This window comes from Euwallacea similis, chromosome 10 (genome assembly GCF_039881205.1).
Source record: "Euwallacea similis isolate ESF13 chromosome 10, ESF131.1, whole genome shotgun sequence".
Taxonomy (NCBI): domain Eukaryota; kingdom Metazoa; phylum Arthropoda; class Insecta; order Coleoptera; family Curculionidae; genus Euwallacea; species Euwallacea similis.
The window spans coordinates 3,652,471-3,675,646 of record NC_089618.1 but is presented as its reverse complement, the minus strand read 5'-3'; the positions used below and the strand labels follow the sequence as shown (position 1 = coordinate 3,675,646).

The following is a 23,176-nucleotide window of genomic DNA, read 5'->3' as shown; positions in this document are numbered from 1 at the left end:
TGTGTCGAGCCGTTGCAAAGCGGGTCATTAAGGTGTTGCGAGGTGAAAATGGCTAAATGGGGTTTCAGCCCAAAGTTTCCAAAGAATTCTGAAATGTTCTTGATATTCAGTGGGCTTCAGTTCGTTAAACCTCGTTTGCAAGTCCATGGCAAAGAATAATGTTTAGGTCTAATTTCACCATCCACTTGTTTCCATAATTTTGCTGAAATGCGCGGACTTTATGGAAATTTAAGTTGCAGAAAGATAAAAATGAACGTGATATATGGAGAATTCTTTGCTCCGTTAAGGGCGCTCCAACATCCCTTAAATGCAAAACTTCCCTGCATGGCTAATTTCGGGGAAAACTCCGATTCAGGTTAGTTCAGGTTTTTTTTCAGAAATACCGCCTCGCCGTATCATCGAAGCTGCAAGTGACGCCGCAATACCTAGTCCTGTTTAAGTTTGTTCAACTCCCCACGCTGACCCTTAATTAAAGTTAAATATCAAGGATTTTCGTTCGCAAAATTTGCGCTTTTACCGAATTTTACGAGAGGTGCTTTTTAGGTAATAGCGACATACATTCCTGCGTCGATATGTTATCGATCAATCCCGGCAACATTGTTAAAGCAACTCTGAATAAAATGTTATGTAGGCGTGCCTGAAATGACCCGTTTCGAAAGCCTTTGATTACGGCATTGGCTTTTTGATAAACAAACTCGCCAAATTCGGTTCAATTAGACGCATCTAAGCCCAGTGACGTAGCCGCAGGTTTGGCCCAGGACGCCTCTGCTCATTTCATCGAGAAATGATCAGGAACGTTATCAAAGCCGCATGTTTGAACTTCATTACTTGTAACTCCCAGTGGCGTACAAGCAATCACATTGTTGGCGTCGCATAGATTTCTTAGGTAAACTGCACATCCGCCAAACACCTCACCATCTAGACGCCTAAATTGTCCATTTAAATGGAAATTTATTCAAACGGAATTAAGACCCAATCTTAGATGATTTCATACTTGGTCTAATTGGCGTCTAAACCTCGAAACGTTGTGTGTCACCAGAGACCTCCATAATGTACGTTTCGAACATCAACTGCAAGCCATTTATTTCCCCCTTCGATTGTCATGAGGGAAAAAGCACCAGAAGCTGTCTTATTGCCAAAGCCAAGATATATTTCCAGAAGGGAAAATCAATTTCTAAGCAGAGAGAAATTGAGGGAAATGAGGGTTTGGACTGTTCTTCAGGTGTCCCTGAGCAGCTGCGCCCGTCAACTTGCTATAAAATATGTGTTGCAACTTACGATAAGGAAACATCGCACATCAAGTGCAATTTTTCATTGCCCCGGTGACTGATCACGTCTTTACGTCCGATAAAGACGATAGTAATGAAAAATGCATATTCAAATAAACTCCTCACTAAGTGCTTCGAAACTGATCAAATTTAACAAAATCAAAGCAATTTGCGTACCAGCCATTCGCAGCAACATCGAACTTAATGTAATTTAATCAACATAACAATAATAAATTAGCTCGAATGATCTATGTGTAGATACGACATAATTATCATTCCCGGGCATTTGTGACAACGTCCACTGTCTGAATTATTTGTAATGTTAATTATGTGCATATTCGCTAATTTTCGAGATCAATAAAACTTGTTGCAAACTACTAAATGGCCTCTGAGGCGACCAGATCTCGGTCCACTTGAATCATTATTTTACTGTTTTTCCTCACAAACAGGATGATAAGACATTGGAATCAGAAAAGAGATGAAACATATAATACGCCACGAAATGTATCTGCAAAAAAAAAGGTTGCCGCAGCGATGTTTTTCCGTTTTTTCCTGCCAATCTCCCGAAAGCTCTGTCTCTCTTGCGCCTACATGGAGGGCACTGCCAATGTACACCAGCATTTCAAGGGAAAACATTGATACACAGCCCCTCGCCAAGGGCGGGGCTCAGTCCGCGAAATAAGTCGCTTTAAAATCCTCAAAAGCCCCTCTAAAGAGGGAAAATTATGTCGTCGACGAGTAATAGCGAAACATCCACAAGGCGGGGTAACTTGTTCCCTAAAATTCCCTGAAATATCGAGTCGCTTGATGATGCCGAAACAGCTTTCCCGAGGGACCAATCTCGGCATGTCGCAAGTTTGGATAATTAATTTGAATATTAAGTTTGCTCGGGTAGAACAGCGAAACACGTCTACTAGTCAATTGAACTTAAGTCTGGAAAACTGACAGGCCATATCGTTTATTAAAATTGTGAAAACACGTGGTTTGGCGCATCGTCGCCCGACTCTCCTAGGACCAGGCTCGGTATACTACTCACGAATTTCACCAATGACGTCATATAAAAAAATCGTTGGTTTGTCTTTGTTGTGCATATTTTTGAAGGTTTTACAAAATGACCGATTCTCGGGAAGTCCATTAGTTATCAACAAAGCTTTCATAACACAATTGTAGCAATATTAGGTGTGCATTACCTCAGGTTATAGCTTAAGGGGTTCCGCGTTGGCACTCAGCCATGATCTTCACCAAGTATGGATCTAATTTTTTTTTATATGCAAATTTGAAAATGTTAGTTTTTAAATAGATGTTTTTGAAATTTAAATTTGGCCAATCATAGTAGCTTGATTTTAAAGCGCGTTTACCAGTCAATTGAATTTAAATCTGGAAGACTGACGGGCCATTTTGTTCATTAAAATTCCGGAAACACGTGGTCTAGCGCGTCGACGTCTGACTATCCAAGAATGACTGATAATAGAGCCATCAAAGCATTGTTACCGCACACCAACGTTATTTATATGTTTACACAATAGAATTACTTTAGATTTATAATTCAGTAAGAATATTTTTAAATAGGTGAAGCCAGTACGAAAAGCAGAACTTTAAAGCTTAAAACTCAAAGCGTTGACTTTTTTAATTACAGGATAACTACGTTAAATCCGAGAGGCTTTGACTACATTACCGTACGAATCAACGTTAACTACGTCAGTTGACAATTTACGCTTCCGTAACTTTAAAAAGGGAAAAACCGAGCGGTGAAGCACGTTCGCCATACTTTTTAAATATGTACAGCATTAAGTTTAAGCCCTAACGAGCTAATTTAATCGATATGATTTTTGCGTTTTCTGGACGGAATCCGGCGGGATTCCGAACCCATTTTCTCGGAACCTGAAGTGGTAAAAGAGAAAAACTTCAGGAAACTGATAGCGTTTTGAGAGGCTATAAATTTATATCCCTAGAGTGGCTTCCTGTTGCGTTATTTATTGAGGTGGTAGAGGACTTAATCGCGATTCAACACGGGGTTTTTGATGAATTGTTTCGTGTCTTTTTGGCTGAACCTCCAGTTCTAAACTCATTCCGCTAGAAGAGCCATTTCCTCTCATCGAGGTGCTTCGCGCCTAATTCAAGTCCTTCGAGGCACAATCACGACACCGAACGCTAAAAATGAAATATTCGGCCAATTTTCGCTTAACGGCTCTATCCAAATAATCTGGCGGAATGAATGGGCGAGCCTTACGATGCATTTAATTAAAAATGGGAAACAAAGTGTGCCAGAATTATCTCGCATTAGAGAAACCTTTGCCGAATCGATTACAGTTCGAAAATTACATTCGCGTTGGAAATGTAACCAGATAATGAGATTTAAACTCTATCTAAACAGCGGGATCTCTAATCGAATAGCCTTTAATCGAAACACAAACAACTGGAGGCGAAGCCCGATTAAAAGGCCTGAAATCCGTGTAACTAGAGTCGAAATGACCGAACGTAATGGGGATACATAGTTTTGGATTTAGGACGCTGAAGACTCTCATTGGTCGAGTTTATTAAGGAAAAAACATTTTGTGGGAAGACTGATGTCTAAACGTCCCATCCGGCGATACTTATATATACAGGGTGTCCCAGAAACGATGGTGCAAATGTCTCACTTTCAACATGAATTTTTATTTGGCCTGCTAGATTACCTGATTTAAACCTTGTAGATTTCTTCTTTTTGGGACAAGTGGAAATATTAGTCTCTGGTATTCCTGTAAATAGTCTCGAGGAGCTGAAGCTGCGAATTAATAAGAAATGCTAACCAATGAGAAAATTTCAGAAAGAGTTCGAATATCTCTCAGACAAAGATGTTGTGCCTGTTTGGAATTGGAGGGAAGGCACTTCGAACATCTTATGTAACTTTATTTTTTGCTTCGCTAGAAGCTTCTTTTCTTTGTTTGTTCATAATAAATTGATAATAAATAGTTGCCAAGTACATTTTAAAAAAATCCATATCTCCAAAACTGTTACTTTGCAGACCCATGCGTACTAAGGTTTTTTTGGTTATTTTGGTCCATACTGTTATCCATTTAAACATTTTCTACTCCTTTTTTAACACCCGATATAAGTAATAGAGTTTTTAAATGTGAATATACCGCACCGACGGATCGGCCGGGGAAGTGCACGTCTTGCAGTAGTAATATCGCAAAGAGATTCCTGCGTCTGAATATCTGAAGAAAGGTGCAACGTTACCCGTTGATTTTTATCATATAACGGCAGACCCTTGGTGGGTGTCACTACCCATCTTGACCTGATTATTAGATTATTTCGGGTTGTAATGCACAACATTACGCCACATGAACATGATTTGCAGGAGCGATAGTCTGATTATCCCTGCATGAGCTACGTTACCTAATTTATCTGAAATTGAGATTTTGATTGAAACTATTTCCAATTGACCCGGTCCCAAAGCTGTATACACCAATATAAATATATGGGTTCGCAATATTTTCCATGTTTACATACGTATACGTGACGAATCAGTTCCATCTGGGACTGCAAAATATTCCGGAAGTGTTCCAGAAACCGCATAAAAATTCTCACTGGAAAGAGGAAATTCCAACTTATTTCGCTGAAATTGACAATACCTTTATACACCAGTTTAAAGTTAAATTTGGCCACAAGAAATGGCAAATACACTTCCGATTGGAATTTCATTCGGCTTAATCAACCGAAGGTCTGCACAAAGGGCCCTCTCTTAAAAGGCTCAATACCTAAGTTTTGACCTAAATTTCATCAATTGCGCCCCATATTGATTGCCACTTTTATTTTGCGGGAAATGAGTTACGAGGCCGAAAAATCGATCCTGCGGAAAGTTTCTACTTATGGAATTGTCTTCCTAAATTCTCGCAATCAACGGTTGCTCGTTTGAAGTTGAGTGGAGCTCCTTCTGCCAATGCCGCCTTAGCTGCTAAGCTCCGCCTACTAAACGATTCTCAGGTACCGGGCCCCGCCCCTAATGTCATAGGAGCTACTAAGCCTGCCCCTCGGTGCAGAGCCCCACAGCTGCTTCTGCGCTCTGCTTTTCCCATTCATTTATAACTTCAATTTTAGATTTCCTTTTCGATGTTAGACTCTGAGAAAATAAACGCTTTTTTTGGTTTGAGCTCGACATGATTGCCGGCTATAACTAACCCCATTTACGGATCAATTCCGACTTAAACGCTTGAAAAAATCGCTCAGTTTGCATATATACGCCCCCGCTTCCCGAGGGAATCCAGGGATGTTCCATCTTTTTAAACGACCCGTTTTCCGGTGCAAATCCTTCAGATTTCTATTATTTTAGATATATATTTTACGCCACGCTTTTGGGAATATAAAGCCCATATAAATGCGGAGGCCCATATAAAACGCGGGTTTTCTTATACGTGTGATTTTTCAGCTCTCACCATTTTTCTGAAGGATACAGTTTTAGTACTGTGAATATTTAATGTGTTCCGCCTCTAGGCGCAGTTTTACCCAAAATGGGTTAAAGACGGGTTGCAAGTCTTCCACAACGTGATCTATCTAAATCTCTTTACGTTAGAATATGTTTCACGAATATTGGGCTCTATATATACATAGAGCGTCAAAACTGCCTACTTCTTTGTTTTTCCGTAAACACGGCGATATATTATTAGATAACAAGAGTGCCACAATTATCCTTCTTTGTTATTCGTATCTTTCGTTATCTTTTCTTTTACAAATGTCACAATTGTCTGAAAACAGTTACCTTTCTCTCACCTCGTGTAGCCCTTCGTCCAGTGGCAAGAAGTCTATTTTATCGTAATCAACGAAACGAAAATGGTAGTTATTGCATGCCGTTTTATTTTAATAATTACATAATTTCCCTGAAAAGAAAACTAATATCTGCAATTCGGAGGGTTTTGTGCTATAAACGGGGAGTCCATTGTCCGCTAGGCCGCAACATATGATCAGGGCTGGTCAGCAAAAACGATTTTGATTTATTTTACGTTTTTGATGTGTCCGGCCGCTGGATATTGCATCCGGCTTCCATTCACACAGAACGAATGAATTCGGATAAATTCAAGTCCGCGTCCACAGCGAAAATCCCTGTTTCAAACGTTATGAAATTTATTGCACGTGTATAGTGTAATTGGGCATTTACACCATTGCCCGCAGTTTGGCCGGGCATTGCTGTGGGGCAACTTGCAAGTTCTCGACTTACTCCTCTTAAATAACTCATCTCGGATCAGGAGTGCGGTATAAATAAGGCCCCATTTTCGGAACTACTGCGGAAATTTAATTTCGGAGTACATAAAGTTCAAGCACAGATACTTACATATACATCGGTGCATAAGTGGGCAAAGTTTTGAGGGAGCCTTAAGGGCCTTTTTAGAGCGTAGTTCCGCTTTAGCTTGGGAAAAAATTGGATTCAAATGTAGCCGGAATTTAAATGCGCATGTTTATTGAGCGGTTAATGCTACTAATCTCCGGATGCGCCGTATCCATTGACACACGTATAGTTTTCGCAGTGTTACGTTAAAACTAGTGACAGCAAATAATAACGAATAGTTGTGACTGTTCTAAACAACAAGACAAAGCTCTTTGAAGATTAATTCTGCTCAGGCAATTAACTGAATTAATGTTATCGCACACACCATAAACAACATACTCATTCGCGTTATTCCCGGGGTAATTTAGCCAGTTTGTATCTCGCGCCGAACAAGATAGTTAAGGTGCTTAAACACAGCAAAGGGGAGGGGGGAGGCTGAGTCCCCCCCCCCCCCCCACAACAAAGCGGAAACTTCGTGTATTGTTCGGTTTGAGCCGGAGAAACAGTGGTTACCAAGTCATAAATCTCCGGGAAAACGCAATTTGGCCGTTGTTTTATTTCCTTTACGACCGCAATAAAATCATGTAAAAGTTATTAATATTGCTGTGCGAACTATTAGAGGACGTGTCGACAGCAAGCAAACAAACTTTCCTGTAATACGTACTCGTCAGTTTGCGGTAAAACCTGAGCTTTGCTTGTCTTCACGGCTTTCGACAACCGGCAGGCCTCCGCTGAAACTAAATCCGAAACTGGAAATTTAATAATCCGGGAACAATGTCGCATCTATGCCCTGATTTACGGGCAAAGTTTGCACAAACGAATTCGGTAACGATGTTAAAAGCGAGCACCATGTTTAAAGTTGTAATGATATGGGAATATATCCACTAGGAAGTACACTATCGATTCAAACGAGCAATTGGTAAACATCCACATTTATCTGAAAACGTAGTTTCAGTACTCTGGTCGAAATGGTGAAGGCGCCAGCTCCAAGCAAAATGGTGAAGGCACCTAATATAGGACATAGAGGGGGCGCGTGCTTGGACAAGTTCTGTACAAATTCCTGAAAATTGCAATTTAAGTGGATCTATGAGTGGTAGTTTATAATCACAAGTTTTACGTAAAGTGTAGAATTACATTCCCGACACGATGGGGCTGTTTCGTTGAGCAATAAACCAAGACAGCGGTTGCACCAAGCATTTTAAACGCTCATATTTTCCTATGCCATTAGTAATGGGGGATTAACTCGAATTTCCGTTACTTACTAGTGCGATTACTTCTCAGGTTACTTCGCTAATTAAAGTTAGATCGTATAGAGGTTTGTTTGGTTGACTTGGAGTGCGTTAATAATGGACGCTTCGACGGTGGCTCGATAATTTCTTTCTCGCCACATGAAGTTGGAAACTGTGCACGTCTTTCCTTGTTTCGTCTAGCAAGTTTTAATTGGCAAATTCCATTTGTGTTGTGCTCGTTTAGTTAACGTGTTATAGCCCGGTAGAAATTAAAGTTAAAAACACTGTTGCCGAGTATCGTTTCGGTCTAAGCCGCTCCTGTACGTTTCCAAGGCTGAATACGGGCCATACAGCTGTCCGGCACCGGATATCGGACCCCGGCTAACTGCACTGCTCATGTCTCGAGGCTGGCGCTAGAGCTGAGCCCACGTAGCGAACTACCGTTGCCCTCACTCCATCACCAAAAACTGTGTCTGCCATCTCTAGTTGAATCGAAGGTTATCGGACTATATCAGTCGGTCCGTTGCGTTGCACGTTGGTTGCAGTAAACAAAACCAAAGTGAAATAATGAACAAAATCCGGGTGTGTGCCTTCCATCTTATAGCACTAGTTGAAGCCAGACCGGTTCTGTGGGATAAAACCATTCATACCTACAAGAACAAGGCGCAAACTAAGGCCTCGTGGGAGGAGATTTGCAGAGAGCTGTTTGACGACTACGACACCCTCAGTGACCAAAACAAGGCCGAGTATTGTGAGCATTTTCACTTGTACTCATTCAGGTCCGAGTAAGTGTGAGTTTCAGCCAAACTCGTAACAAAAAAGTGGTGGAACATCCGAGACGGCTACGTGAGGACTTTGAGGCGAGAGAGGGAGTCCATTGCAGGAGTGTCTGAGGGGAAGAAGTACGTCTACAGCAACAGATTGCAGTTTCTCAGCAAGAGTTTGACAGACGACTCAGCAAGCGACAATGACTCTCAGCTTTTCTTCAAAAATGAGGATTCGCAGCACACAACAGTGAAAGCTCCCGAGGAGAGTCGGCACTTGTGCTTTTTCAAGGGCATTCTGCCCTCTTTGGAGAGATTAAATGACGACGACACCATAGAGTTTCAAATTAGGGTTTTGCAGTTGGTTGCTGAGCTGAAGAGGAGGGACAAAGGGCAGGCTGAAACGTTTAAGGCCGAGTCCACTTCATCAGAGAATATTTAAACTGTTTGTGATATGAACATTGTTAACGTCCCTTTCTATGTACTACGATCAGCGTCCCAAATTCAAAAACTGTTGTTGAATAAAAAGAACTGACTGGTAAAAAACAACACTTGGAAATCGTGAAATAAAGTGGCAGATGAAATTTTTTTAACGGCTGCAGCGCCACATGTCCGGGACAAAATGGCGGATTAAAACTTTTAAAAATGGCTGCAGCGCCACATGTCCTAGGCAAAATGGCGAATTTTTAATTTAGAAACGATGCACAACAAGATCGCGTAATTTAAAAGAGGTGGACTTAGTCAAGAATTGATTGATGAGATAATTGATCGATTGATAAAGTTGAGAGTGCCAAAGAGTGCACTAATAATTTAGTTTTGTTAATTAAAGTAATGAACATTATAATCGAATTTACTGAATTCACCTGTGAAGCATTAACCGCCAGATCGCTTCGATAATAAAGATCTGCGATATCAGGGTTCGCATGTTTTATTTCTCCCTTAACGATCGAGCATTTAGGGGTTGTTTTAAGTGGTTCAATTTGCAGGTTTTGGACAGTAATGGTGTGCGGCTCGATCATCCTCCTAGGAGTCCTGAGTTTCGGCCCTATAGCCTCCGGCATCAGGCCCAAGAAACGGGAGGTCCCGCCCATTGTTTTCGATGCGAATGTAAGTATTTTTTTGAGCAATTTTTAGCTATTCGTTACATTTTTATGCCTTTGTGTGCAACGCCTCAATTTCGAATCGAACCCCGATTTAACCAAGCAAAATGCACTTCCGGCTAAGCGATCTGGAACATTCAGACGGGGCTTTAGGACATAATGGAAAACTGGCTACACTTTCCAGACATTGAGAAATTTGTTTGCGTACCGGGAAGTTTCTTAATAAGACGTCGTCCCATTGATTAGTTACGAGATTAAGATTCGAATCCCTCAGGAAGAAATCAGAGTTAAAAGGACTAAAAACAAAGACGCAATCCTGGGAGTTTTAGGACACAAATTTGTCCTGGGAAAGACAATAAGAAACACATTACCTCAGATAAGAAGGGTTTGGATAAAGGGCTCGTGCCCTTTGTTGTCCCCGTATATTTGCGTGTTTGCGTAGTGCTTAGTGTCGGGGCGTAGGGACGAGGCATTTCTTGTCGATTCCCCGAGGAAATCCCACTAAAACCTACGGAGTAGAAAAATTTGAGTGTTGCTATTTTTATTAAAGGGGAAGTTATTAAGCAGGCCGCCATCTATGTTTGACTTCGCAGAACTAATCAAACTGTCTCAAGAGGGTGCTAGATTTCAAACTGCGCTGCTGCCGCTAACCTCCCTGAACAATTCGAGTTTCTGTTTGTATTAAATGGAAAAAGGTGCTATTGAATGGTCCAATTTGACGTGCAAACACAAATAGGGAAAATACACACATCGGGGCAAACAACGACACTCCTAATACAGCTTTTTGCGCGTTTTATTGTTTGCTTTCAGCAAATAAGGGCCTTTGTATTTTTCGAATCGGCGCTCTGATTAGGAAGTTGAGGAAAACTGCGCAGTACCACCTTCCGGAACTGTTTCGCACGGGGGCGGTGCCTCGTAAGCAGTTATTCCGCATTGAAAAGGGGATTTCTGGCATAAACTAAAAATAACATTTCCCGCCGAATAACAATTTATTTTACGTCCGGAAACGAATAAATACAAATTTATTTTACTTTGTAAATTATCAAGAACAACAAAGAGCGAAATTTGTGGGTTTCGAACTGAAAAGCCGAACTTTATAATCGATTTTTAATCGGGTTTAGTTAATCGGAAAGGCTTTGGACCACTCTGGTTATTTATTGACGGTTTGTTTAAATAAATGGCCAAACCGACAAACCGAGCACAAAACACTGCAAAAATATCCTTTGAACGCCCTCAAAAAGGAGATATTCCACGTAATTAGCTTAGAGCAAAGGAGGTACCTTTAAGAATAAATTACCCTCGATAAGGGCGGATTTAAGGCGAATAATCTCCCGGAGAAGGGGTTGTAAAGACTTCGTAATGCATCATAAAAGTAGCTTTGAGACATAGAGAATAGCTGGATATTAAAGTTAAGAATGGGAGTGATTATGGCCTCAATAGGTGCCAGAAGACTAAAAATATAGGTTCCGCGGTAGCACTCTCAACACCTACATATATATCTCGCGTAGGAGCAGTACTCGATGACTAATTCCCCTTTACAATCTAATGAAAAGGCATTGAAGCAAAAATTCCTTCTTCCCTTTTCTTTGACATCAAAGTACGTCAGATTAAACAAGAGGCTCGTATTTCTGAGTAGCGTTTAAGTGAGTCGTTTCTTTCGAAATTACATTTAATCGCACGCAATTTATCTTGAAGACGTCGCCCTTTGTGTCGGAAGGTAACTGCAGTCTAAACTGCTTTCGACTTTTATTTTTCCAAAGTTTCCAACATTAGCTTCGAGGCGTGTATGAATTCCTCTGGCAGTGGATTCTAATGCTCCTTCTCGGTGTGTTTATTGCGACTTTCGCGGCACTATCAAATTTCATGACAGATTTTTTCAAAGCGGAACATTGGAAAATATCAATTTCACCTGGAAACACGCTAACAAACTCGGGGCTATAACAATGCGAAACTGCACAATAAAACCGAATTCAGTCCATCAAGCGAAACGATCCGATTCTGTGTTCTGCAAATATCCAATTTTAAAATAATCGCAAATCCACTTTCGTCGATTTGGCAAATACGCCTAAGTTTTATCGGCCTTTTTTCTGAAGGGCTCGGACCGATGTTGCCACTTTTAGCCCTTAAAAACTGTTCTCTTTCGGCTCGTTTTATTACTACTCAGCGTCGAGAAAATGAGGACTTAGAGTGCCTCCCCCATATAAATACACTACTGAGCATAAAATTAGGGTTACCTCGTAATTTGCATCTAATTTAATGGCTTATAGTTTATTCAAATTTTTTTTCGCCTGTAACATAATTTACTAACTTTATGCGGTGATTCCGTCGCGATTGCTCGAACGAAGAGGAATTTTTGTTCTTGTTGCAAAATGTATCAAAAATAATTACAATACATTAAAGAAGATGCATTTATCCCGAATATAAAAGTTTTTGCGAACTTCAGTGCCGGGTATTTCCTCCTCTGGCAGAGATGACGGCTTATAGGCGGCCAGGCATGCTTTGAATCAGGTTTTGTATCACATCCTGCGGAAGATTGTCCGATTCCTGCACTTCGCGAAGCTCTCTGGAATCTCTAGGAGCCGGCACATGTCTCCGTAAGCGCCTTTTTATCTCATCCCAAACATGCTCTAACGGATTCAAATCCGGACTTCGAGCAGGCCAGGTAAATCGCGCAATTCGATCCTTGTCAAGAAAAACGGTAACCATACGGCTGTGCATTATTGTGCATAAATGTTGCGTTCTCCGGAAGAATAATCCTGAACGGTGCAACATGCTCTTCTAGGATCTCTGTCAGGTACTTATACGCATTCAAAGTACCATTTTGGATGAAGACTAACTCTGTACGAACTTCAAAAAAAATTCCTCCCCATGCTATAAGTGAGCCTCCACCATGTGGAAGCCGTTTAACAATACGCGACTCCAATCCTCTACTGTTCCAGCCAAGCGTTTTCGTGCAAAATTCAACCTCGCAATCCAGTGTTTGCGAGAAAGCGAAGGCTCTTTAGCTCTTGTTCGAGAGGATAATCCAATAGCATGAAGTCGCCGTCTAACGGTCCACTCGTTTTCGTTTGCATTTTCCACTTCTTGCAGATGAGTTCGAAGGGAAACTGCCGTAGCCGTTCGGTTCCTCAAAGCAATAACAGCCACCTCTAGCTGTTATAGTCCTTCCTCGTCTTCATCCGCGTCTTCGAGTAAGCAGCTCAGGCTCTTCATACCGCTGAAACACTCGTTGCACACTAAATAGACTTACTTTACAGTTCCTAGCAGTTTCGCGCTGTCCACGTCCATCTTCTACAGGGTTCGCCATTGGGAGCTGACACAATCCGTATATGGAAAATGACAAGTTTAATGCATTTTTGTCTTGCAGAAAAAACGCGACGTTGCAAGAATGTTTTCAACCTGATGACTTCCGGTTAAACCGGAAACTGACCCTTATTTCATTTTCTTTAAACATTGGAGTTTTTTTTTGACAAAAATGTTTTTTTTGTAAATAAACACAAGTTTCATAGTACAATATAGTACCGATTTTCACCAGTTTTCGATATATTTTGATTGTTATGACTTCAGGAATTTTGGTACGAGACCGTTTTTTTGTCGAAAGCTCATCATCATGTTGATCGTTGAACATGGAGATCGTTTCAGATCTCGAAGGGAAAGCATTCCAAGCTGAAAAAATACCCCCAGAACTTGTATGAGCTTTGTGAGATTTTTCCAGTGACCCTAATTTTATGGTTAGAAGTCTATCATGAAGCACTGAGAGTGCTATCAAAACTCAAAAAATCAAAAAAATCAGATTTCCTAAATCCTGCTTTCATTTTAATCGAACCATTGACAAAACACCGAATATCGCTTTAAAGGCTTCACAACGTCAGAGGGCTGAAACCGCCCCCTTTGTTGTTGCTTAAAAAACTTTTGATTCTACTTGGAAATTCAATTAATCGAACACAAAAGGCCGCTGGCCGAAATTCTCATTTAAAATTAAAAATCCCCATTGTGCAGCCCGGGGAGCCACTCTATATTTATGAAAAAGTTTGCTCCCCGCAAGGGGAGATAACGCGATACGAACTCTTCTAAGATCGAACTCGCCCCTGTAAGGTCGTACGGAGATCTCCGATAAAACTCAAAGTTGAATTAACAACGTAAGGTGACGGAATCAAATGGGGGGAAAACTCCCCCTAAACCCCAGCAGTTCACCGTCAAAACTCGTAAGCTTTAATTTCGCCCAAGTATCTTCTTCCCTTATTCTCACGTTTGCCTCCGTGATATTGCTTAACTTTGAAGTTTTCAATTGGAAGGTGTTGCAGTTTGGAAACTTATTATTGTTCCCCCAACTTTGGGGAAGTTTCCTCCAAAGGCATTAAAGTCGGCTAATATATGCAAACTGCGTAATCTGATAAAGATCTAACGACATTTGGGGATAATTAGCTTCGAACACACCTTAATGCGTCTTTTGGAGACTGCTGCGGTGTTGCCAAGTTCCCCCGACGCATTTGGCAGAGTCGAATCGCTAGAGCTGCATCGGTGAGCATGAGTTGCGTGCCGCCACTGTCGGGAAACTTAAGCAATAACTTATGAACTACTCTCGGGCAGCACGCCACTGGTTTGACTCACGGCAACTGTGGTACCGGGAATTTTGTTACCATTTTAGGACGTTACGCTCACCAAGAAACTCTGGTATCCGCCTGACGCAACGCGACGTTTCCGCGACAGTTTGCAAGCCTAGTGCGCATCTGTTGCTGAAGCGATCACGTTGGAAGTTCAGAAGTTGAGTATCTTCGCATAGTTGCAGCGATAGTTTTCAGACTTGGCACGCCTCTGATTTCATTAAGCTTAATTTTTTTCGAAACTATGTTGCCGAGACATGCTGAAATTCCAGGGGCGCACAATAGCTATTGCCGAGGCTATGTTTTTAGCCGCTTCCTTGGAGCAAGGTAAAAATGGTCGTTTGCAGATTTCAGAGTTTCTACCCCCTAGTGCGCCTCTGCATCGGACTAAAAAACTTTTCGGCTCTAATGAACTTTAAATTAAATATTGAAATTTCCAGTAACAACCCACTGCAATCCCAGCCGACTTCAGGAAGCGCCAAACAAAAAAGGCAGTTTCCAGATTGCCAGGCCAAACACACCTTTCCCGGTTGTTTCCTTTACTTTATTATCAAGAAGAAAATTACAATTAAGTCCAGAGTAATTAAAATTAATTGCTGAAGCGTGCTGAATGGGCGATTGTTTGTCGAAGAAGACAAGGGGCGCTCGCACCCCTTTTCAACAGCCGAAAAGGCGCTCTAGACATATTTCCAAACCGACAAACGTCCTTATCGGCGATGAAATTCCTGCTAATTAATTAGATGTGAAAATGTATTTCAGGAAGAAATAATCTACCCCTGCCCCAACCCCTGCAGCTGCCCGCCCTCGGAGGGCGAGTGCACAGACTGTGGCCCCTGCCCCAGACAATTAGGAGAGCCCTGTACTGAGGACACCCCTTGCGACATCCAGAAAGGGTTGGTCTGTAGGTATAGGCATGGGGACAGCGACGGCATTTGCAGAGGTCAGTTAAGGCCCGAACATAACCTCAAAATGAATCTTTATTATTGCAGAATCTTCAGGAGTGCCCTGTATAGTGTACAATCAAACCTACGAGCACGGGGAAACATTTAATTTGGACTGTCGTACACAGTGTGTTTGTCAGGTGAGTATTAGAAAAATGAAGTGGCTCCCTCTTTAAGTTTACAGTGGTGAAGCCGCGAGATGGCGCTGAGGTTGCAGGACACTATTGCTTGAAAGAGTCAAATTAGCATTTGACTATCTATAGAAAGTAGAAAGATTAAGTGGAGATTTAAATTGGTGCTGGAAGCCTCTGCTGCTTGAAAATTAGCATTTGAATGGTGTTTTCGTTTAAATAAAAAGCGAACTTTTCTCATATCTTCCCTCCCTTTACAAACAAGCATTTGTCAAAACTGTGTATACATAAAACCGTCCTTATTATGTTTTTTTTTAGGGGGATTTTTCCAGTTTTACACCCCAGCGTATACTTTCATTGTCTCCAGAGATATTTGACAGCTGACACTGGTTGCAGACAAGTGACATAAACGAGATCGTAAATATGGGGTGGTAATGTCGAGGCATATGCTTAAAGAGGGGTAGTAAATTCGAAGTTTCTCCATTAAATTTGACTTTAAAAGAGTTCCTGGAAGTTTGAGGTTTGACTTTTGTCTGGTCTAATCGGTCGATAAACAGGGTGCGTGTTTGCTGCGGAGCTGACGGTTTTGACACGATTATGGGGGTTGTTTTGCTGTTCTTTTCTGGCTCATGTTTTATGGCGAAATTGCGAATTCACGCGAGAGAGGAAGAGAGAAGTGACGGAGGGGAGGAAATGAGTTATGCAAGCTCAGAAATGATCAAAAGACGTTAGAATAGTTGATTTCCATTAGGCACCATTTCCCAATAACTACAAAACGGTTAGAGAGCCAGTCTGCCTTCTATGACAAACTCTGGAAACTTTCAGACTAACTTTCACCCGACAAAGAACCCGGTTAAGCCCTAAATCGGAAGCCTGGAAAAGCAAAATCAAGAATTTCAGCTGAATTGCTCTAAACTTGGATAAAGCTCGTTTCCATTGTAAACTTTCCCGAATATTTTAGCGGAAAAGCGCCAGTCAATTTTCATTTCTACAAATCCTCAATCTCAGTGCCAGTTACCCTTAAACTGTACTTTATTTTCCAGAATGGCACTTATGGATGTTCCTCCCTTTGCCCCCAAGAGCACATATCTCCCAGAGAGTGCCAACACCCCCGACTGGTGGATGTATCAGGACAGTGCTGCAGAGAGTGGATGTGCGACAGCAGGACAGGTAAAAACCTGCTTTGTAGGCCTCAAAATTCAATGCGACATGGTTTCAACTTTTAGCAGAACAACCCCCGTCCTGCCAGCCCTCCTTCTCGAGGTGGTCGTCCTGTAGCAGCGACTGCGGATCTGGATTATCCTCCAGAAAGTCTAATCTTAACGCCAAGTGCTCTTCGGATACAGAAACGCGTGTTTGCCAGATTAGACGTTGTCAAGATAAAGACTACGTGGCGACTCATCGAAAACACCATCATTTAAGGGTAAGAAATTGTGGTACAAACTGTGATGACAAATTGAAGCATATCTCAAAGGAATTTCGTAAATACCAAAAGCCCTTTATAGAGCAAATATAAGTTTCCTATAGATCCGGCTAACTTACCCAGGAACACTGCAGCAAAGCCGGCCCTGTCCCTAAAGAACTTCTGTTTAGTAACGTTGGAATGCAGGTCAAGAAGGCAAATATGTGTGGTCTTAGCCTTCTATTATTGTTTATGTATGATTTGGTAAATTAAGGGAAAATTAAGCGAAAAAATGCTCAGTCGAAGTGTGAGAAATTGCGGCAGTAAATCTTTCTCTCGAGCTCGAAGGGAAGAAGTAAATCCCTTAACAATAAAGTTTTTCAGGGTTTTCCTTTTGCCGGGCTCGTGTAAGCTCCTGTGGTCATTGTTCTCGAGCTATTGAATTATAAGGTGCTGTTTTGAGATTTTCCTTTAGGGGTGCTGCCATAAATCCACCACCAGCGGGGTTTAACTATTTTTCTAAACCCCTAAAACCACTTTTGTTGTTTCACATTAGCTTTTGCTCGAAAGCGAGAGAGATTAAAACTATAGGGATGAAAACATGATTGGGATCTCGACTCAAGATAGACAAGTTTTACAGACATTAAGTTGCGATTAAGAGTTCCATATGACTTAAGTCGCATTAGATGAGTTACGATTCCTCTAAATCCGAGGGTGAGGGGCAGGATTATGGGTTCTTAAATTTTTCTCAACTCGCAAAAAATAAGTGACAACGATTTTGAGCTAGGGCCACACAAGATTTACTGAGGGTTTTACAATGACCCTCTTTTACTGTATGTATATATATAAATAAACGAGTATATGTTTTAATATGCAGTGTATTTCACGACACTTGCGATATATATAGCACAAAAAAATAAATTCCTGAAAAAAAACCTGAAAATCTTCGAAACACGAGTTTCGAAAGAATTTTCACTGGAAGTAGAGGTGCACACAATTGAAACCCGAAACACAAAAACATTCAATATTAATTCCTAAGAAGAATTCAATATTAATTCCTGAAAAAAAATCTTCGAAATAGTTCGAGTTTCGAATTAATTTCGACTCGAAACAGAGACGTACGCAATGGAGACCTGGAACATAAAAAAATACATTATTAAGTCTTGAAAAAACATCTTCGAAACAATGAATGTTCAATCAAAGCTGAGGCGTACACAATTAAGACCTGAAATACAAAAAAAAATGTTTAAATCCTAGAAACAGCTCAAGTTGCGACATTAATCTTCGGCTATGTCCAAAGATGGCCCTAAGTATCTTTAAGAAGAGCCAAAATTTCAAATAATTTCGACTTTCAACTAAAATTCTAATAACATCGTTCTCATTGACCTGACAAAATTAAACTGTGAACCACAAGAAAAACAATCAAAACCCATCCCCGAGCACCGAAAGCGTGAGCCAGAATGACTTTAGCAAAATCCTCTTTCACTCCCAATACGACAGTTCAACGCCCCCCCACTTTCATTCACTAAGTCACGGACGCGCTAACGGCGCAACTCACGAGTCTTTAAAACAAAAGATAACCCGATTATCCCGATTATTGGAGCGCGCATTATTAACATCTTATTCGTCAACGCGTTGACGTTCGAATGAATCACATACGAAGCGATATCGGTACCACCTGCCTTTGTAACGGTACAGCTGATCGGTTTTGCACACGATGTGCGATGTTTCCAGATTTAGTAAAAATGGGGAAAAATTTAGGAATTCAAGACAGTAGCTTCATTATGCAAACATATCACGACGGGATAGAAAATACATTTCCTACTGCAAAGAGAACTTGATAAAAAAAGAAGTCAGAGGATTTTCGAGAACAGTACTATAATAATTTAGAATTTCATACATCGTGTTCATAATTCATATACATATAATAAAGATAAAACAACTACCAACTTTAAAATTTTGTCTCAGTCTGTTAAAACTTAACTTGGAGGACTGAATAATATATGTGAGCTTATAAATTTAATTCTCTTCTGAACAATGGCCATAAGCATCTGTCGCTATCCTGCAGTGACGTCCTTTCCTTCATAAAATTGTCCAGGATTCGCAATTTTTATTAGTATGTGACCTTTGCAGGGAACTAAGTAAATTATATAAGCAAAAGACATTTTGTAAGGCGATTTGCGTAGGGTTATGGAGCGCATCGAGACGATAGACTTGAGATATTTTTCAAAGCAATTGCCCCGAGCGTTTCCGAGATATCGGCGTCCCTTCCAAGTTTGAAAACTGCCAAAAAAGCTACCTCTCCTCTTGTAAATTAAAGCTACACCCTGTTATTAATATACATTTATGATAATATTTTTTTTCTGTTTGTTGTAAAATGGGATTGTTCGCAAATAAAGCAATAAAACACCCAATTTATTATAGTTTTTTTTTAAATAAAACACCTCTTTCTATCATTTTTTGTTTATCATTAATTAGGTTCTCGAGAGTTGCGTGATAATTGTGATCTAACAAGCAGTAGCCACAAGTACCATGTGGCAATCTTGTAGGGAGAACTTTTGCTTCATCAAATTGTCCGGAATTTGTAATTTTTATTAGTAACACGTTTCTGACTTGTGCAGACAACTATTTCAATATTTGAAATTAATATTTAAACACAATTCTATCTCTCGATGGAACTCCTGCAGATTTCCTTGTCATTCATTTTTACAGTAGGAATTATTGGAAACTCCATTAGGAATGGGTTTCTTTGGGATTTTTTACTTTCATAAATATTCTACCAATAAACTTGGATGGCACCGTATTTTTTCTTCTCAATTTTTGGCGTTTTTTGGCGTTGGCCTCTTCGACTAACATTGTCTGGATTAAAACTACCCGTTTTCCTAAATTGCGTTTCAATACTCGCGAAAGTTTGATGATTCGGAATTCTGTTATTTAGATATTTGTTGCCATAGATTCTAACCCTCATATGTTCATTTCCTCCGCAGAATCCACACACTAAAAGCATGTCAACCTTTTCGGCGATAGAATAACGTTTGATTTTAAAAAACCAAAAATTATTCAATTTACAATAGATTCAACCTCAACCAACAACAATCATAGTAAACACTATCAGTATACCAAATGTACGGAATATTTATTTTATTGTTGCGTAGGAAGCGCAAAACACATATTTTAACATTGCTTTTAAAACAAAAAAAAAGCAAGGTATCGTAAATATTTTTTTTGTGGAGAACCTGTATACCTGGCGAAAATTTTACAAGAGGCAAAGAAGTTTCGAACTAAAGTCAGTAAAAGAAACGATCACCCTATTCTTTTTCTTTTAATGATACGATCATCCACTCCAGATAAATAATGTTCATATTTAAACACATACACTAGTAACATATTTGTTGGCCAAGTATGGTTTTTAAATTTTTGAGATAGAAAAATTCTTCATGTATAGGATTGTCAATTCACTTTTGGCCACCAGTGTAGGCAAGTTTGCCTAGAGCGCCTTGTTTTAGGTTCAGGAATTTTTGCTCAAGCGTTACAAAATCGTTTCAGGGCCGCCCTCTATATGTATTTATATTTTATATATTTTTTCTACTTTTTCTTAATTTCTCAGAAGGGCCATGAATGCAAAGCCACCCACCGTCTAAGCGAGCCCGTTTTCTTGCGTTTTGGCCCCTGCAGGAGCAGGAAAAGATTCCGGCCCAAGTACTGCGGCCTCTGCCCTTTGCCAGGCATGGACTGTCGACCTACCCTCAGCACTACCGTGAACGTGGACTTCATATGCGAAGGCAAGTTGCCACGTCGGAAAAACCCCATTTAAATCCTGTCTAACCCACTCAAATCTTCATCCACACTTCGGCCATCAAATTTCATTTATTTATGCATATTGTCCACTAATGGAAAATTTCGCCCGTAAATGCATCCGACAAAAACTCCTCTCTCCTCTTAAATGCAGCGAATTGAATTACTCATGTCCCCCTTTTTCGCCTGGACGTGAAGGGCGAGATTGATGGCTTCAAAACGAGTCCTCAAAACACCTTAATAGTTATTATTCTTTGTTGCAGGGCCGGGCTCGTCGGAGAGCCCTTCAGACCTCCTACCCGAGTACCTGGAACCTGCAGCGGACTTTTGGGCGGATGAATTCCCTCCTAAGTACGACTCTGACGACTCCAGATTGATCACAGTGTTGGTGCAGTGGGTTCTAAAGTGCCGGTGTACTCCCGATTTGACCACTTTAGAGCCCGGGACTACTCAAATGGAGCCAATTCTGCATCGGGTGCATCGAACATAATTTTTTCTCTGTAAAAAATGGGGAAGTTTCTTAGTGTGCATGAATCTGTGCATATCAGCAAAACATACATATATTCGGGTCCATTTATTAGGGGAGATTGAGCGTGGTGAAGGAAATAGGGAATAAACACAATATAGTTTTCTATTAGGAGAGATACCAAAGTGTACTTTTTATCAAATTCGGTTAGTGTCCATGTCTAAATAGTTAGAGCACTTGAAAAATTTAATTAGTGCCTATAAAAACTCACTCACCCCAGCACTAATACAAGTCGCGCTAAAACTCCTTAAAATAGCTGACTAACTAATGGCGCCATCTTGGGGGGTAAGACCTTGATTTAAGTGGGAATTTCGTTTATATCACGCAGTGCGGTAATTACGAGCTTAACAAACGAATGTAAACATTGTTCATTCAGGTTGTGCGAAATCAAGGACTTTTAGGTTGTTTCTAGGGTTAAGGAATTATTGTTTGTATATCATTATAAATCCCAATAATTGTATATAATTACGTTGTACTACGAATGTACTTTAAAAAGTTTAGAAGGAACAATAAATGAACATTTTATCACAATTTACTCGTCTTTTTGTTCCCCTTTCAAAGCTAAAAAAATCAATTGGGTACTTACTATTCATGACATTAGAGCCCTAGTAATAAGTCTCCTCTTTGTTCTACGAAAAGTCGCTTTTGAGCCAATTAAATTGCACTCGATTACGTTCTAAACATTTCATTTTTAAACGAATTTCCCGCTCTGGCGATGGGATTTTTCACGAAAATTCGAAGAGCTTTCGATGGACCGTCACCATACCAAATAGATTTTGACAATTCAAAATGGCGTTGAACGTCAGCGCTCAGTTACTCATTTGTTTTCCCGGCCGCCTGCGGTACCTACTGCTGACCCTTAAATCGGGTCTACAGGACCACAACTCTGAGAGTCGATATCTAGGGAATTAGTGGAGCATTGCCTTAGAAAAGAGTTCAAATTAATCGTTTCCATAAGACCTATAAGTCTACAGGAACTGGCTTGTAACATCTCTTTTAGTTTCACAGATACGGGGTCATTTTGACCCCGATTACTGTTAGGATTCATAAATCTACTTATTATTAAATACCGCCAGGCTGATTAATTTGCCAACACGTAGGTCCAAGTTTAGTCTGGCGGTCATCTAAGAATGTTTACAGTGATTGTTGATTTATTTTATCTCAGTTTAGTCTAGTCTATAAGCCCTTTGCATCAGTAATTAATGAGTTTGGGAAAAAATTTAGTTACGTCTCCTCCTTCTTTTTCCAAGCCGATTTCTTGAAGGAAAAGTTTGTTAGGTTTGAGACACCACACGAAAGGTCTCGATCTTATTCTCCAGCTCAATTGACAGTTTACTTGATTCCTAAGTAAGGACCCTTTGTTAATTAGTATTACGCAATAAACAACAATAAACCTCAATTTAAAAGGCGAGAGTTATTATTTCACAAAACAGCGTATCTGAGACTGTAAGATTCAGAGTGGTCCGCGAGGGAACAATCGACAACAAACTAAATTGTCAGGAAGAATCAACATTTGGTCTTCGAGTCGGAACACACATTTGGGCCCTCGAATCTCTGTTCAAACCAGGTTCTTCCGCGGACCCAACAGTTACCACGATTTGAAGTTACTCTCGAACTTCATTTACTAGGATTCGAGATCTCAATTGAGGTATCCAAGGGCAAAACGAGATCCATTCGACCCGAAAAGAATACCTGAAGAATTTAAGATTTATGCTAAAAACTTCCAATGATAAGCGCCTGCTTTATGCTGCTTTTAAAATTTTAAGCGCCGATACATTGAAAATCCATAGGGCAACTGCATTAAAAAATAGCTGAGCATTCTACTCATCGAAGTGATTAATTTCACGATTTTTTTAAATTTTGCACTCTATTGATGCCCGAGATATCGACGCTAAAGTTATCAAGCTTATTTCCAGTGTAGAATTCAGATTGTGCAATATTGAAAAATTTTGCGAGAATTAAGCGAAATAACAATTCGTTGTAAACCGATAGCTGACGATAAGTATGCATCACTCGGTTGTATCAGCAAACACCGATTTTCACGTGTTAACACTCGTTCGGTATCGATTATTGAAATGCACAATGATACATAAAATATTTCCAACTTAAAATCA

At 40.4% G+C, this 23,176-nt stretch overlaps 2 protein-coding genes across 2 annotated transcripts in view; both read left to right on the top strand.

Moving 5' to 3' along the window:
- Positions 1 to 21,593, top strand: part of Ccn — a 30,500-nt gene extending 8,907 nt beyond the window's left edge. Inside the window, exons 2-8 of the mRNA XM_066394130.1 lie at positions 9,550 to 9,670; positions 15,027 to 15,207; positions 15,257 to 15,348; positions 16,383 to 16,509; positions 16,566 to 16,762; positions 20,349 to 20,523; positions 20,800 to 21,593. Of these exons, the coding sequence (XP_066250227.1) occupies positions 9,563 to 9,670; positions 15,027 to 15,207; positions 15,257 to 15,348; positions 16,383 to 16,509; positions 16,566 to 16,762; positions 20,349 to 20,523; positions 20,800 to 21,026 (1,107 nt within the window). The 5' untranslated portion in view covers positions 9,550 to 9,562 and the 3' untranslated portion in view covers positions 21,027 to 21,593. The remainder of the gene's footprint in view (positions 1 to 9,549; positions 9,671 to 15,026; positions 15,208 to 15,256; positions 15,349 to 16,382; positions 16,510 to 16,565; positions 16,763 to 20,348; positions 20,524 to 20,799) is intronic.
- LOC136411662 (uncharacterized) lies at positions 8,284 to 9,005 on the top strand. Its single transcript, XM_066394317.1, has 2 exons — positions 8,284 to 8,550; positions 8,602 to 9,005. The coding sequence occupies exons 1-2, from the start codon at positions 8,367 to 8,369 to the stop codon at positions 9,003 to 9,005; spliced, it is 588 nt and encodes a 195-aa protein (XP_066250414.1). The 5' UTR covers positions 8,284 to 8,366.
- Positions 21,594 to 23,176: the final 1,583 nt, after the last annotated feature.

Excerpts from the sequence above, each read along its gene's own strand:
- LOC136411662 (XM_066394317.1), top strand. The coding sequence starts at position 8,367 with ATGAACAAAATCCGGGTGTGTGCCTTCCATCTTATAGCACTAGTTGAA. Across the intron at positions 8,551-8,601 it reads CCAAAACAAGGCCGAGTATT|CCAAACTCGTAACAAAAAAG; the intron begins GTGAGCATTTTC and ends TGTGAGTTTCAG.